The sequence below is a fragment of the Meleagris gallopavo genome, chromosome 19 (assembly GCF_905368555.1).
Source record: "Meleagris gallopavo chromosome 19, MGAL_WU_HG_1.1, whole genome shotgun sequence".
Lineage (NCBI taxonomy): Eukaryota > Metazoa > Chordata > Aves > Galliformes > Phasianidae > Meleagris > Meleagris gallopavo.
The window spans coordinates 7,059,164-7,074,548 of NC_139422.1; the positions used below are offsets into that span (position 1 = coordinate 7,059,164).

Sequence of the window (15,385 nt, forward strand, 5' to 3'; positions counted from 1 at the left end):
GGGGGCTCTCTATCCCATGGCAACACCAAGTGGGGAAAAAATGGGCCTGGCTTTTATTTCATTTTTTTGTCCTTTACAGGAATCGCAGGCAAACAAAAGCCCTGAACAGATTTATCATTTTTCTTTCTCCCCCACCCCCTCCTTTTCTTTCCTTTTATATTTTTTTAAAATAGGGTTAGAACAAGATGGATGGTTCCCCAGGCCCGCAGAATGAGCAGATAGAGGCAGCCCTGTCGGCTCTGGCATCCCATTAAGCCAAGCTGCGGGAGGAGGCCACCGTCAGACTTATTACATTTGCCCCCATCCAGACCCCAAATATCAGCCCCAGTGTGGGGTGCCCCCAGCTCAGCTGCCCGTGCCCCACATTGCCCGGTGCCACCCTCACCCCCACCCCACTCCATCTCCCACATCAGCAAAGGAATTGCTTCTTGCATCCCTCAGCATCAGCCCACACCGATTTGTCACCGATGGGTGACAAGCACTGTGTGGCTCAGTGTGGCTCTGGGTAGGGGCAGCGGGGGGAGCTCAGACATCCCTCAACCCACTGCTGACCCGGGGCTGCTGTGCCTGGTGAAACAGCAGTGAGGAAGGGGGGAAAAAAGGCAAAAAATAAAAGGAAAAAGGGTGGGGATGAAAAAAATAAAACAAACCCCATCGCGTTCACGAGCCCAGTGCAGCCCCATGGGGGGGTTGGCAGCGGTGCACAGGGGCACCTGGCAGCCCCATCTCCACCACCAGCTTCCTTCACACGGATATTTCCACTTAAATACTTAACAAGGATTTAAAACCCTTCTGCAGCCGGAGTTTGTTGGCAGCGATAAATTTTGAATAGCTTATAAATAATGAAGGCAAGGTGGTGCCTCCGGCTGGGAGAAGGGGTGAGGCCCCACCTGCCATCAGGACGGGGTGAGGAGCAGCCCTGGTGGGCACCTCTCGGTGATGATGGAATCACAGAGCACAGCCAAGCATGGCCACGCTGCCTCACACCTCCTGATAAGGATCACCCAGCATGCAAGAATCACAGGATGGAATTATGGATGGACAGAGAAATGCATGCAGTCCCTTTGTGTATATATACGTGTGTATGCACACAGAGAGAGACAAACATATGGAGCTGTACACAGCTACAAGCATGCATGCTTGCACGAATCAATATGGCTCAAACTGCCCACCTGCTCCTAACCTCCCCTCCATGCCTTGCTCCCATCGAACCCACATCCCACCCCACGTGCTGCAGATGCAGCTGACAGCCTTGCAGGCAGCAGCTCCTGCAGTGCACCTCACGCACTGCTCCACACTTTGGGGCCGGGAGGGGATTTGGGAGGAGGGCTGGAAGAGATGATTTCATCCCCATGAGAACTGGAGAGTGTTTCTGCGCGCTGCAGGGGTGGATGCAATGTCTGCTCTCTGCTTTTCCCTGGCACCTTGTAGCAAGTCAGTAATTAGGTTATAGCACTGCTCTGGCTTAATTTCCACACACCAACATCCAATAAATGCGTATGGAGTTTGTATGTGTGCCTGTAGTATATAAAAGCTATAGGAAAATAGCCAGACTTCACTACATTAATTCATAAAGCAGGTCATTCTTGTCTGGCCCTTTACCTCACTTGTTATTTCTATTTATTAGTAATATTGATGTTTCAACCAGGGATCAGGACCCCATTGAGCCAGCTTTAATAACAGAAAAGATTTAGCAGGAGAGAGGCCTGTAATGAACCAATAATCACAACACCGGCGCTCACGTAGTGCAGCTCACAAACAGCATTGTTATTTGTACAAGGTTTTATTTGCTATTTCACTTTTGCAGCGAGCCCAGCATCTCCCACTGCACCAGTCTGGCAAAGCAAAAGCTTTGTGGAGGCTGAAAATGGAATGAATGAGTGTTGGCTTTGGAGGGCCATCAGCGTGGGCTGGTACCCGTGGTGTAAGCAGGGGCTGCCAAAGGGTTTGCTGTGCATATGGGTGGATTCTGTGCACGGTGGGTTCCCTTCTCTGCTCCCATCACCCTTCCAAAGGGCTTTCACAGCAGCTCCTTTTAATGCTGTCTTCTGCCGAAGCTGCAGCACATGATGGAGAGGACGGAGCACCAGCATTCTGCTGACTAAAGCAGGGGGTGATGTGGGATGGGGGGGATCCCACAGGGTTGTGAGTGATTGGGCAATGCACACCCTAAGGGCTGGCACCGGGCTGCTGCCTGCACAGCAGAGGCATTTGGGCTGCATTAAGGAACGATCACACACTGTGAATGCCAAAACTAATTTTTCAATCAGAACCACTTGGGAGCCGTACAAAGCCCAGGACCACATCTAAACCAACTTCAGTTTCGTCGCCTGCTGAGACATTGAACACGAGCCAGTCCTCAGCTCTGAGCCAAGATACACTCAGGGAGGGTTTGTCTGGCAAGAACCTCTGGAACTATTGATCCGTGAGAAAAAGTGATCAAGGGAAGTACAGCTGGCCTGGTTATTGCTCTACCGTGTTCTCTACCAACTGCAAAACTTCGCCAGCAGAGATAACGAGAGAAGAGCTGCACAGCATCCTTCCTTCATGTAAACTCTGCTCTGTTCCTGAAAGCCCAGTGCGAAGCTGGAGCTCCTGCAGCACTGGGGACGGTGCAAGGTGGGGAGAACTGGGGATCAAACATCATCTTAACAGGGACAAAGGCATTACAAATGAAGCAAGGATGCTGATGGATCTCCTGTCAGGCAGGATGGTGTTACCTCTGGATTTATACTTCAGTACTGTCTGTATTTCTGTAATTTCTTAAATTGCCTTTAAGATGATAATATTTCCTAGAACATGGGGAATAGATTAACTGCACGCTACGGCGTTATCCAAAACTGCTTCGAGCAGCATTAAAACCAGATGTTCCCAAAGAGCCAAGGGAAAATGTTACCTGTGCTGCTTGCCAGCCAAGGGGCAAACTGCCTGTGCCTTATGTAGCAATGCTGGTTTTCCTGGGATCATGGAAAGCTATTGGAGCAGGGAGGGCTGGAGCTCCAGAACTGCAGCGACGTGGCACTGTGGGGGGTGGTTGGTGGGCACAGTGGAGCGGGTTGGGGTTGGGGATTTGAGGGGGCTTTTCCAGCCTTAATGATTCAATGATTCTACGAGCAGCACCAGGACACGCCGTGCAGCAACATGAGGCATCTCCACAGCACAGCTCTGGCAACGTGTGCTCCACCAGATCCCCTCAGTCCCCATGCTGTCTGTTGCCACCCATGGCTGCGGGGCGCAGGGATGGCACGGCCAGGAGCAGCAGCCTGACCTACTTCAATGCAGTGCAATGCAATGGCCTCGCTGCCGTGCATCCTCCCACAGGCACCAAGCACAGTTTGAGGGCAGCAGATCCACACGGGGTGGGATGCTGTCCCAGCCTCCACCAGCATTGCTCCGAGAGCTCTCACTGCTGCATATCAACGCACAGGCTCCATTAACAAATCAAATTGCCACTGATGTGCTTCTCATTATATCTCAGGGCTTACGCGTCGTTATTTCATTTAAAAGACGGCGTTTGTTTTCCCTTCCCTGATTCCACGTCCCCAAAATCTCATTAGGAGATTGCTGCTCGTTACAAAGCGCCGCTCAGTGCAACGTGCTGGGGGTGCAGGACCCAGCAAAGGGCCCCACGTGGAGGTGGGGGGGAAGGGGGGGGGTAATGAAGAGCCATTGCATTAGGAGTGCCAAGGCTCATTTGGGAGGAGAGGACCGGACTGTGGATGCTGACAGCACCGTAATGCAAACCCCCCTTGGAGCACCCAAAGAATCGGCCTAAATGGATTGATGTGAGGACGGAGAAGAAACGACTTCAGTTGTTTCCCTAATTCAATTCCATTTATTTTTATACGGCGTCTTCTTATAAAGCATCTCCCAGCTGCTTCATCCAGAAGAGGGATAATAGAGATTCACTGCTCTGGCACAGCTCTCACCAGTGCTGGCATTGCGGTGGGAGGGAGGAACACAAGTGCTGGCCTTGAGGATTTGATTTCCCAAATCATCAGGAAATCATATGCCATTTTTTTTCTCTTCTTTTTCCAATTCCAATATTGGTAATTTCCCTAGGCTTTCCTCAAACCATCGCTGCAATATACTCAGGCTGATTCTAATCTCATGCTGCTTTTATAGCACTGTAATTCCGATCTCACACTGGTTTTATACTGGTGCAGCCCCACTTATTTCAACTGAGTAAATTCCTGATTTATGTCAGTGCAAACGATGGCAGAAATGGGCCCACAGCTCTGCCTGGAGCAATGCCTGGCTCCCGCCAGGGTGAGGAAGAGGAAGATCAGCCTGTTTGCAATGCAAATGGTGTAGAAAACTTCTGCCACATTACACCCAGACCCTCACTTTGCAATGCACTTTTGCTTTCTTCTATAAAATGCACTTTGTTACATTTTGGAAACCCACGGAAGGTCATTGAGAAGCGATGTGTGGCTCTGCTGGGTGTCCATGGGGACTGACCCATTTAGTGCCTTCACCCTTCTCTCTTCCTCAGCCCCACCACCGTCCTGTTGCTGTTTCGAGGATGTTTCGTTGTCTTGATTTACTCTCTGTGATGTGAAGGGATGGAGCAGGCTTCCTGATAGCTGTCCCAGATGCAATGTTGGTGTTGGTTAAACAAACCCCTTGCAGACCCCACCAAAGCAAAACCGTGATGCTGCATCCACCTGGGCAAGCTGCGTCCTCTCTTGCTTGTGCTAAGGGAGGAAAAATAGGGGCTGTTGTAACTAATGGCTGTGGGGTGGAGTGATTTTCCCCTTTCGTTTGCCCTCAGGAAAGAACAGGATGGAGTTGGGAGAGGAAGGCAGTCTGATGGTGAGGAGGGATGAGGACCTTTGTTGGTTGTCACTGCTTGGGTGCTGGTCCCTCACAGTGGGGGCCCCTGAGCTCCCACCCATTGCTGTGTGCTGAGGAGCACTGCTGCAGTGCGAAACCCACCCGTTGTGCATCTGTGTGATGCTCAGACAGTGAGAAGGTGAGGGTTGATGGTATCAGCTCTCCTGTGTTGCTCTCTCTCAGCAAACTCATACTCACTGATGACCCTTTGCCATTGCAAAGGAGGGAACAACCTTGTGCAGCTGCTGGACAAACTCTTCCCTTCGCAGCCAGCATGGCAGCACTGAACCCTGTTCCATGCAGAGGAGCAAACCCTGACCCCACAGCCCAGCAGAACTCCCCCAGCCCATCAGACAGACCCACAAGCTGACATCAGCAGAAGGAAGCATGGCCCCAGCAGTAATCTGATAGAATCCAATGGCAGTTTGGCTTGGGGGGGGGGGGAGGGAGGCAGTGAAAGAAGAAGCACTGAAAGTACAGTTCCTTCTGTGCATTGCTGGGGAGACCATTAGGAAAACCACTAGATTATTTTTCACATTCTTCAGCGCAAAACTACTGCGTTTTATGACCACTATCAATAACAGCTATCATATTACTAATGCTACAGTTGCCACATATATAATATTTAAATCACATTTGTGGCTGACAGAGACCTATGGATATTCTCGATCCCAACAGGCTATTACAGTTCATATCGTGTCTGTCATATAAATATTATGAATCATTTCCCACTATCTTTATGGGGGCTACATTGACATCGTCATAAAGGCTCTGGGCCGGATACTGGCTGCATATTTATATACACCTTATGTATAGGTATGTGAATGGAGGGAGATTTATTCAACAATCACCAGTAATAAGTGCCTATGATAAAGCATATTATCTTCACACTTCATTTGCAAAGTGTTTTATATGCAAGGATGGGGGGAAGGCCCTGGTAGTGACACATCCTCAAGCTCTGGTGTAAGGCTTTGTGGTGAGGTTGCAGCCCCAGGTGAGGCAAGGGGATCTTTGCTGGTGCCCAGCCCTGGGCCATGTGCTGCTGGCTCACACCAGGTGAGGATCTGGCTCCTGTCCCACCCGCAGGATAGGTGATGCTCGATGTGCTCTCCCCAAGGAGCTGTAAGTCTCATAGTTCACGTTCTGCACTTCATCTTCCATCAGCTAATGGATCGGTTTCCTTAGCTTCCTTGGCAGCCAGGCTCTGGTCTGGGTGATGAGATGAAGTGCATCTCCAGGTGTTGTAAGAGACAGAACTAGACATTCCCTCTACAGAGCCTTCTTGCAAAGCAATTAATTAAACCACAGCTCCTGCAAACCAGGTAAAATGTGTTCAACCCAACCCACCAGCAAAGCACAAGAAGAACCTCCCTACCATCATTCAAGTCACATCCAGACTACAGCCCAGGTGCCCCAGCACCTCCCCAGACCTGTGTCAGCTGCAGGAACACATCATTAAGTCCGTCTCCACGTGCAGAGACAGACAAGAACAAGTGTAACTTTATGGCTGGGAAGTTGGGAGGTCCCTAATAAGCATTTAATGCCCTGCTCTGAAGCAGCTGAAAGCGCAGCACAGCGCCTCTGACTGTACAATACTCCATCTGAGCAGTTTCCAACAGAGGGGATGAAGGCAGCATTTCTGCCTGTCCCTGGCGTGGGAATGCAGCTCTCCAGCTCCAGCAGATCAAATAAATCACGTGCATTTCACTTCATAAACAAACATCATCAGCTTGTTAAATGCTGCTGGGGGAAAAAAAAAAAGAAAAAACACACAACAAAACAACACCAAACAAAGTAGGGGATTTGAATCTCCAGCGCTGAAGAAATGCTTTGTGCCTTTGAGTATCTGCTGGTTCGTGTGTGCTCGGGGCAGGGGCCCAGCTTCTGTAGCTGTTTGGGTTGGTGAGGATGGGTCTGGATGGGGATGGACTGCACCCTTTTCTAGGCTCTGTGAGGACAGCAGTGTGAGAGCGTGGGGATGGAGGGAGAATGGCCTATCTGACTGCATATACCACCTGAACACGGGGTGAATTTTGCCAAACCCTAGGATTGAGTGATGAAGACAGGGAGACCCCAAATCATCCCATCGTATACAGCTGCCCTCCTTCAGGTCTCACATTTGAAGGTTTTTGCATTACCCAAGAGCAGAGGGAATGAGGACCACACGAAGGCTTCCCATACAGCTCTCCAGGATGGTGGAGGACCTCCAGGTGCCCTTACATCCAGCAGTGCTACAAACCAACCTCACCCCGCTCCCCTCCGTGGCTTCGGCTCTTTGCAAGCAAGTGCACAGCTACAGGCAAGCAGAGCTCGTTAGATTAATGGTGAATTAAAGAACTGAGGGGAGGTGGGTGGGGGAAAAAGGAGGTTTGTAACATCACAGAAATATTCTTGCTACCTTCTGGCATCTTCAGGAGACGGGAAATGTGGGACTGCATCCAGCTGTCTTCTCTGGGGCAAAATTCCTTTGGCTTCTGTGGGAGGTTTTACCCAAATAAGGACTGCAGGATCAGACCTGTTATTGTCACTGCAATTAACATTTAGATCCACATCTAACACAAACTGTTACAGGCTGGTTAGGGAGAAATTTAATTTGCTCTAAAGAGCTTGATGAGAGAAGAGCATGAAATGTCCCAGTTACGGTAATTCCTTGGGTTAGAATCCACAGAAGTGGATTTTCGGCCCCGGATCAAAAGCTCTGCTTCCACCATCAGTGTAAGCAGGCAGGTGTCCCCAAGACCTGGGGCTTTGGCCGTGCCAACCCACCCACATTTTGGTCTTTTTAAACAACCTCAACTTTCTCTTATATCCTTATGTAGTATTTCCTTTTTTTTTTTTTTTCCCTTCTTTCCCCCCCCATCCCCCCTGCTCCTAGGAGTTAATGCAACTCAGCCATAAAAACTGACTTGGAGATGAAACTTGGCATTTCAGGTCCCAGCCCGGGAGCAAACGAAGTTACCAGTTATAAACAGGCTCCAAAATCTGTTTGGACATGCAGAAATTACAGGAGCAGAGGATAAAAAGGATCCGAGGCGCTTTCTTTTGCTTCAACTTCAGCAGCTCCGAGTGCCAGTGATGCAAGATGGATCCTCTCAGTGTTTCTCTTCATAGAATCATAGAATGGCCTGGGTTGAAAAGGACCACAGTGACCATCTAATTTCATCCCCCTGCTGTGTGCAGGGTCACCAACCAGCAGAGCAGGCTGCCCAGAGCCACATCCAGCCTGGCCTTGAATGCCTCCAGGGATGGGGCATCCACAGCCTCCTTGGGCAACCTGTTCCAGTGCCTCACCACCCTCTGAGTGAAAAACTTCCTCCTAATATCCAACCTAAACCTCTCCTGTCTCAGTTTAAAACCATTCCCCCTTGCCCTATCATTCTCTTGCTGCAATTAGAGCTGATGAGCTGCAGCACGCTGCTTGTGCTGGGAGAGGGCAGAGGTCCTGCGCTGGGACCAGGAGGGAAATCCAATAGGAAAAGCAGGGATCCCCTTTTGGGATGCACGCAGGAGCAAGGAGGAACGGGGTGCTGGGGCATCGATGTGCATAGTGATAGTGCAGTGATAGCTGTGGGACGGGCTGATAACACACACAGGTGATAGACTGGGATATGGCAATGGGGAGAGATAAGGGAGTGCGTTTTTACAGGGGGAGGTGCTAGGGTGCTAACATTTATGGCACCGGGAGCTTTGCCAATGAAAGAATCAACCGAGGCAGATAAGAGGCTCGGAAATGCTGGGGATCACACAGAGAGGTGATGGTGGTGGCAGTGTGTCCCGGGGGTGTCACCCACAGACCCCAGCCCATGCTTGGGGGGAGGTAGGATGCAGCCATGGGGCTCAGCAGGGAGGGTGTGTGTGAGTGCAAAGAGGTGTTCATTGGGTCTCCACGATGGCAACCCAGAGGTATCGTGCTCTGAAGGCCACTGGGGTGCAACAACTGGGGGGGGGCCTTGGAGGGGTTCTCCCTGTGCTCCACAGGTGCCCCCACCCCGGGGCTGCCTCCCTCCTCGCCAGCACCTCTTTTAATTTTTAATGTTCATTTCTCCCCTATCGTTTTTAGTTTTTCCTTTTCTTCACTTTTGTTTTCTTCTTCTTTTTTTTCTGACACTTTTTTCCTTTTTCACAAACCAATTTTTTTTTTAAATTTCCTTTCCCCCACTTTTTTTCCCTTTCCCCGACACACTTTTAATCTTTCCTTTCCCTCTCCCCCCCCTCCATTTTTCCTTTCTCCCCCACCCCCTCCAATTCACCCTTTCTCCCACATCACTTTTCATCAACCCCAACTCCTCCATTTTTCCCCTCACCATTTCCTTCTACCCCACCTCCAATTTTCCCTTTCCCCCTTCCACTTATAATCCCCATTTCCCCACATTTTCAATTTCCCTTACTCCCACTTTTAACTTCCCCATTTTTTCCCCCATCACTTTTAACCCCCCTTCCCCCCTAGTTTTTCCCCTTCCCTTCCCCACTCTCTACACCCCTCCTTTTTTTAATTTATTTTTCCTATTAATTCTCCTTTTTTTTTTTTTTTTAATTCCTTCCATCCTTTCCCCCTCCCCACATTCACACCCTCCCCTTATCCCCCTCCTCTTTTTTCCTTTTTCCTCTCTCCAGCGCGGGGGCGGGGCGCTGCGGGGCGGGCGCTGCGGGGGCGCGCGGGGCGGCGCTGCGGGGCGGGCGCTGCGGGGCGGGCGCTGCGGGGGGCGCTGCGGGCGGGCGCTGCGGGGCGGGCGCTGCGCTGAGCTCCCCCCCCCGCCCCCCTGCGCTGGCCCCGCGCGGCGGCTGCTCGCGGAGTTACATTGTTGGGAGTTTGCACAACTCGCGGCTGCGCTGCGCGGGGCCGCCGTGCGGGCCGAGCCTTCCCCTCCCTCCTCCTCCTCCTCCTCCTCCTCCTTTTCGCCCTCCTCCTCCTCCTCTCCCTCCTCCCCCCTTGGGTGGTTTTTTTTTTTTTTTTTTTCCTCCCCTCCCTCCCTTCCCCCTCCCTCTCCCCTTTCGCTTTGATTTCGCTCTCCTCCTCCCCTGTGCGCGCCGTGTGTGTGTGTGTGTTTTTCGCCTCCGCCGCCGCTCTCCACCGAGCCCCTTGGCATGAGTTAAGCACCAGCGATGGACACCAAACACTTCCTGCCACTGGGTGAGTTGGGTTCCGAGCGGCTGCTTCGTTCCTACAGCGGAGGAGGAGGAGAGGGGGGGAGGGAATACAGAAAATAGAAAAGAGCGCAAACAGCCTCCGGAGCTGCCGCCTCCCCCCCGCCCGGCGCCGGGATGCGCTGCGCCCCTTCTCGGGGAACGCCGGGGGCAGTTCCCCCTCCCACCCCCCCTCTCCATCCGGCTGCCGACTTTGTGCTTTTCTGCGCTCTCGGGTTGGATTTGTATTGTTGTTATTATTATTATTATTGTGTTGCGAGGCGGCGCAAGCGGTATTTTCAAACGGGGAAGCCCCTCGTTGCCCGGTCTCGGTGCTGCGGGGGGGGAAAGCGGGGGGGGAGGCTGGCAGCGCGCTGCCTCGGCTGTTGCTTTCCTCTCTCCGTTTCTCTCTTTATTATATTCCCCCCCTCTCTTTTCCTCCTCTCTTTAGTTCCATTTTCAACCCTCTTTCCAGCTGGAGTTTACCATCGTTTCGGTGCTGGAGTCAAGTCTTGGCTTGTTAAGGGCGAATGCCTCCCTGCGTCTGGCGTTCAGCAGAAGCGATATTGCAGAGCTCAGAGCTCGGGGAGGGGGAAGAACAAACTTTTAGCGAAGTCGCCTGGCGCCGAGCCCTGGGAGGAGGAATTGGGGCCGAGCCCGCATCGCTGCCACCGCGCAGCGCGGTCGGCGGGGCTTTAAATCAGTGCTGGGGCTTTAAATCAGTGCTGAGGCTTTAGGAACGGAGGGGGGGAGGAGGAGGGAAGGGGGTTATTTGGGTTTTGTTTTTACCGAAATGCCCCCGGAATCACGGTTGTGCAGTGCTCTGTGCTGATAGTGGAGTGCTGCTGCTCTGCCTGCTCCCAAGTTGGTGCTGGGGCTGAAAGCAACTCCCTGCATGGTCCCGTCCCCCCCCTCTTCCAAAAAAAAACACCACCACCCAGTTCTGTTATAGGGTGAGCAGATGGATGCAGAATCACGTACCCCTCAAATAGTGGCCATCAATGCCCACACTCTTGGTTTAATAGTGAGGCTGGCTGCCCAAAGTTCTGGCATTTCCTTTAGTGCTGCTGTGGGTGATGGACCCTGAGTGGGGTGATCAGGATTAGGCCCCGGTGATGTGCATGCGTTTTCCTGGGGAGCTCGGCTCGCTGTGGATGCTGGTAGCATGCTGTGATGTTAGTCATGTTGGAGGAGGGGGGGTGGGAGCAGTGTGTGTCACCTTGCTGCTGTCTGGCAGAGGGTTTGCATGCTGGTGTGAGTGAAAAACAACGGGTTGGTCTGCTCAGTTCTAAATGCAGTGTGTGTGTGGTGGGGAGGGAGGTGTGGGGGGCACAGTGGTGGAGTGTGGGGGGGAACACACTGTAAGCAAGAAATGCAAAGTTATGGGGAAAATGTGGCTTGCAGTTGATGGAAATGCATGGTTGGGGTTTGCTGCAGGAAAGCCTCTCCAACTTTATCCACTGGCCTTTGGTCACACGTTGCTGAAAACCTCAGCTTTGGCTCTAAGGGCTGAGATTGAAAGGGGGGAGTTGGGTCTCGCTCTGAGCTTGGGACGGGCAGAGCTTGTGGGCAGCTCGAGGAGCGTGTGGAGTGCATGCTGAACGCTGAGGGGATGGAGAAGGGCCCGCTCCTGTTTGCATGGCACTGGGGTGCTCTGGCAGGGCAATGGCTGGGAGCTGGGCAAAAAATAGCCGAGCTCGGATGGTTGGTGCCTTCCTGGAGCAGCCGGGGGTCAAAGGCGGGCTCTGGTACTGCGTGGCCCCATCAAAATCTCAACTCAGTTTGGCCTAAAAAGGATAACGGCACGGGGGCTCGTGGCCAAGCCCTGCCCTTGGTTAGACTCAGATAACCCCGCTGATGTCATGGGTGGAAACGTGGCCAGCACCGGGCACTTTTAATAGTAGGATCTCGTTTTGCTGCTCACCTCATCAGCGGGTGGCAGACGCCGGGCAGAGGCTCCTGCCAGGGCTCCACATCCCCAGGCATCTCTGCAGCCCTCGGTGCCCACTGTTCTATGGCTGCAGCCAGGTTGGGTCGGTGATGGGTGTGAAAGTAGCAGAGCTTGGTGCTTTGGGCAGCAGCCTTTTCCCAGATCTCTGAATAAAAGCGTGGCTCGCCGTAGCTGTTGCAATTCATACATTGCTTCCTTCTCTTTGCTCCCGAGGAGGTGGAAGGTGCTGGGTTGGGTCAGTGGGAACCCAAACCTGTGTGCAGTCCCCCTTTCTGCTCCTTGTAGCTGCTGGGAAAACCCATACGGAGGGAAATGAAAAATAGGCTTGATGCACACGGTGTCACTGCCTGGGTGAGCGTCCCAGTGAGCATCGCCATGCCCCTGTTTGGGGGATGCTGAACGTTGCTGAGGTCCCTATGGGATCAGGAGATGAAGAACAGACGCACTCAGAGCTGTCCGAGTGCAGGGCTCGACCTCTCCTGACTGACACATGCAAAAGAAGCCAAGAAGGAAGTGTTGTCTTTATCAGAATCTCGGTTGTGATGGTGAAATAAAGCCTTGGAGGGTCCCTGAATTTACTCTGTGTTGTCCTGCTGGGTAGGAGAGAGCATCTGTGCTCCCCGTGTTTGGGGCATTTTATTTATATAAAGGAGAGCAGAGGAGAAAGCCGCAGAATTTTAGTTATTCCTTGCAAATATTATGGTTGGCATTTTGCTCCCGCTGAAGGAAAAAAAAAACGAGGGGGCAATCCAAATGTTTCACTGGGAAATACGCCCCGCCTTCATCCCACCCACATCTGGTGGGCAAAAGTGAATAGTGATAGAGAAACGGGTTAAAAAACCCTTTTGTTGATATCCCTGGGTGCGGGGATGGATCCCCGTGTGCCGGAGTGGTGAATGTTGGGTTTGGCTGTGGGATGGTAAAAAACCAACCAGGGTGTGGAGGTGTCTGTGGAGTGGGGCGGGGGCTGCCTGTGGTCCTGAGCCGCCCCAAAGTGTCCCCACACATCGGGCTGTGTGAGCGGGGATTCCCTTTAGGCTCTTGAAGTTGGAATCACTTTTATGGCGTTGCTCTTGCCATAAATAATCTGAGGCCCCGTGTGATGAATATCCCAGACCTCCTATCATACGTATCCCGGGAGCCTTTATGGTGCATCTCTCCTGCTGTTGGCGAGGGGTTAGCAATGCCACGTGTGAGCCTGGCTCCTGAGTGCAGCTGGGACACCTCACATCACTGCGGAGCGCTACGGGGCTGCATGGACCTCAATCACCTGATGGGCCTCTCGTTAATCTTGCTGCATGGATCCCATCCCCAGCACATCTCCCCATCCTATCCTCCGTTTGTGGTGCTGAGGGATGCTCGGGGCAGTATGTGGGGTCAGTGCTGGCAGTTCCCTTGTTGCTCCCACCCAGGCCCAGCTTGGCTCTCATTTCAGCCCAGCTACAGAGCAACAGGGGAGGCAGCCCGGGTGGTTTAATTCTAATTGATTTTGTCAGGAGTTGCTGTATTTTATTACACGGAGACTCCGGAATAACTTTGAACGTTTGACACGCGCACGAAGAGCTGCTTTCTGACGTTTCCTTCTTTGCTCGGCTTTTATTCCCCCCTCCTCCTCCTCCTCAAAGCAAAGCTGTGCCTGCAGGGAGGAGCAGCGGCTGCGTCTCTCCGAAGGCTGCTGGAACATCAAGGCAGCACGGAGCAGACGAAATCATATTGCAAATAAGGGTTTAAAAACCCCTGCAGAAGGATCCCCGCATGCACCGTGATTTTCAGACTTAGCCTCGGATAATGCCCTCTTGTTAAATGGGAACCGGCCCTGGGAAGTGGCCTTATTTTTGTTTTGGACGGTGTTTGGCTTAGAAAAAGTGAAGGAAAAGGTGAAGCAACCGGAGATTTTAGGAGCATTTGGAAATAGAAGGTGTTGTCTGGGATAAACAGAGAGCAATTCCCATGCAGACAGTTCACATGAAGCCCGAATGCTGCTCCCCCCCCCCCCCCGCGAAACGTTGTTTAACGTGGAGTTAAAAACTAATCCTGTTCAAACAGACCACTCTAAGCACAAAACATTTGTTTGGTTGGGTTTTTTTGGCTGCACCTGGGGCTGCCGGGCCCCCAGCCTGGTGTGTGGGGTTGGGTACTGGGATGGGGCTGGGTGGGAAATGGAGGCAGGTGGGATTTGTTGGGAGTTTTGGGGGCTTTGGCCTTGTGGTGGTGATGCCATCGGGCTGTGCTTGTATGCTTTGGGCTCGTGGTCACTTGGAGGTTCAGGTGGCCAATGCAAGTGGCTTTTAGGGCTGGGAGTGGGGAGAAGCTTGCGCTTGAGTGCTCCAAGTGGGGAAAGAAGCAACACCTCAAGTCTTGGTTCTGTTGGGGTAAGGATTGGGGTAAAGATTCCTCCTGCTCTCCCGTGCATCCCAATGGAGGTGACATTGGGAGCTTGGTCCCCCGGGGTGCTTTTGGGGTCCGTCTCTTGCTTTCCACTGTTGCGTTGGTGGTGAAGGGAAAGCTGCTTTGGTGGCCTCACTGCCCTGTGGGGCTGCAGGGAGCTCCCAATGGCTGGCATTAGGGCCGTCAAAGCCAACTTTCTGTATGGTTTGAACCTCGAGTTTGGGTCTTGTCTGATCTTTGACCCTTCCCTCACGTTGCATCGGGTGCGAGATCGCTGCGCAGCGAGGAGATAAAAGGTGCAGCCCTGGTATTTGCGACCAATAAAACAGTAATGGCATTCCTGTCTGCTCGTTACTTCTCATGCTCTCCTCTTTTGCGCAGTCTTGGCTTTCTTCAGATTGCACTGACTTAAAAAAAAAAAAAAAAAAAAAAAAAAAGAAAAAAAGGGGGGGGGGGGGGAGGGACGAGGGGCAGCCCCACAGCTCTATGGCAAATCCTTTGCAGTGGGGCTGCCAGCAGTGCTGGGCTGGGTGCGTGCCTGCTTCCAGCTGGTGGTGTGAAGGCAGCCCCGTCTCATTCTTGTTTTTCCATTTTTGGCCGACGGGTGAGCGCTGCCGGAAAGTTTTCTTTTTTTTTTTTCTTTTTTTTTTTTTTTTGTTGCTGTGAACTCTGTGGGCTGCGGAGCTGCGATTTCGTCTCGTGGGCAGCGCGGCTCCCACGTCCCCATTGCAGAGCATGGTGAGGCAACGGCGGCGGTGAAGCAAGAGCGGAAGGGCTGGCACGGGGCGGCTGTGCTGCCTGCAGAAGGAACAACCCCTGCGTCTCCCCTCGGTGCTGGAGCATCCCCCACCCCTCCCAGCTCCTCATTTTGGTGCCCTGTTTTTTGGATGAGGATCGGCTTTATCGGCAGTGGGAAGCTGTGTGCAGAGGAGCGGTGGCCCCTAACGCTGCAGCTGGCGGCAGATAGCGGCGTATCAGCAGAGGTTGTGCCGGAGGTGCTCGCTGGTGGGGATGTTTGCAGCCCCACGTTGCTTGGCCGTGTTCAGAGCTCCCACTCCTTGCACCTTAGTGTGGCTGGGATGCGGG

The 15,385-nt window shown here is 52.6% G+C and overlaps 1 protein-coding gene and 1 long non-coding RNA gene across 3 annotated transcripts in view; one reads left to right on the plus strand and one right to left on the minus strand.

Moving 5' to 3' along the window:
* Nucleotides 1-3,759: 3,759 nt before the first annotated feature.
* LOC104913686 (uncharacterized) lies at nt 3,760-10,664 on the minus strand. Its single transcript, XR_795550.4, has 4 exons — nt 10,447-10,664; nt 7,796-7,961; nt 7,235-7,310; nt 3,760-7,129 (listed from the first exon to the last, which is right to left on the minus strand). It is a non-coding gene; the product is annotated as an uncharacterized LOC104913686 (long non-coding RNA).
* The window catches only part of RXRA (retinoid X receptor alpha), a 77,302-nt gene continuing 71,527 nt past the window's right edge, over nt 9,611-15,385 (plus strand). For both annotated transcript variants that reach the window (XM_085239092.1, XM_085239093.1), the window contains exon 1: nt 9,611-9,967. Coding sequence is in view for 1 of the 2 variants with exons in the window: in XM_085239093.1 (XP_085095219.1) it covers nt 9,940-9,967 (28 nt within the window). In the remaining variant the exon portion in view is untranslated. The remainder of the gene's footprint in view (nt 9,968-15,385) is intronic.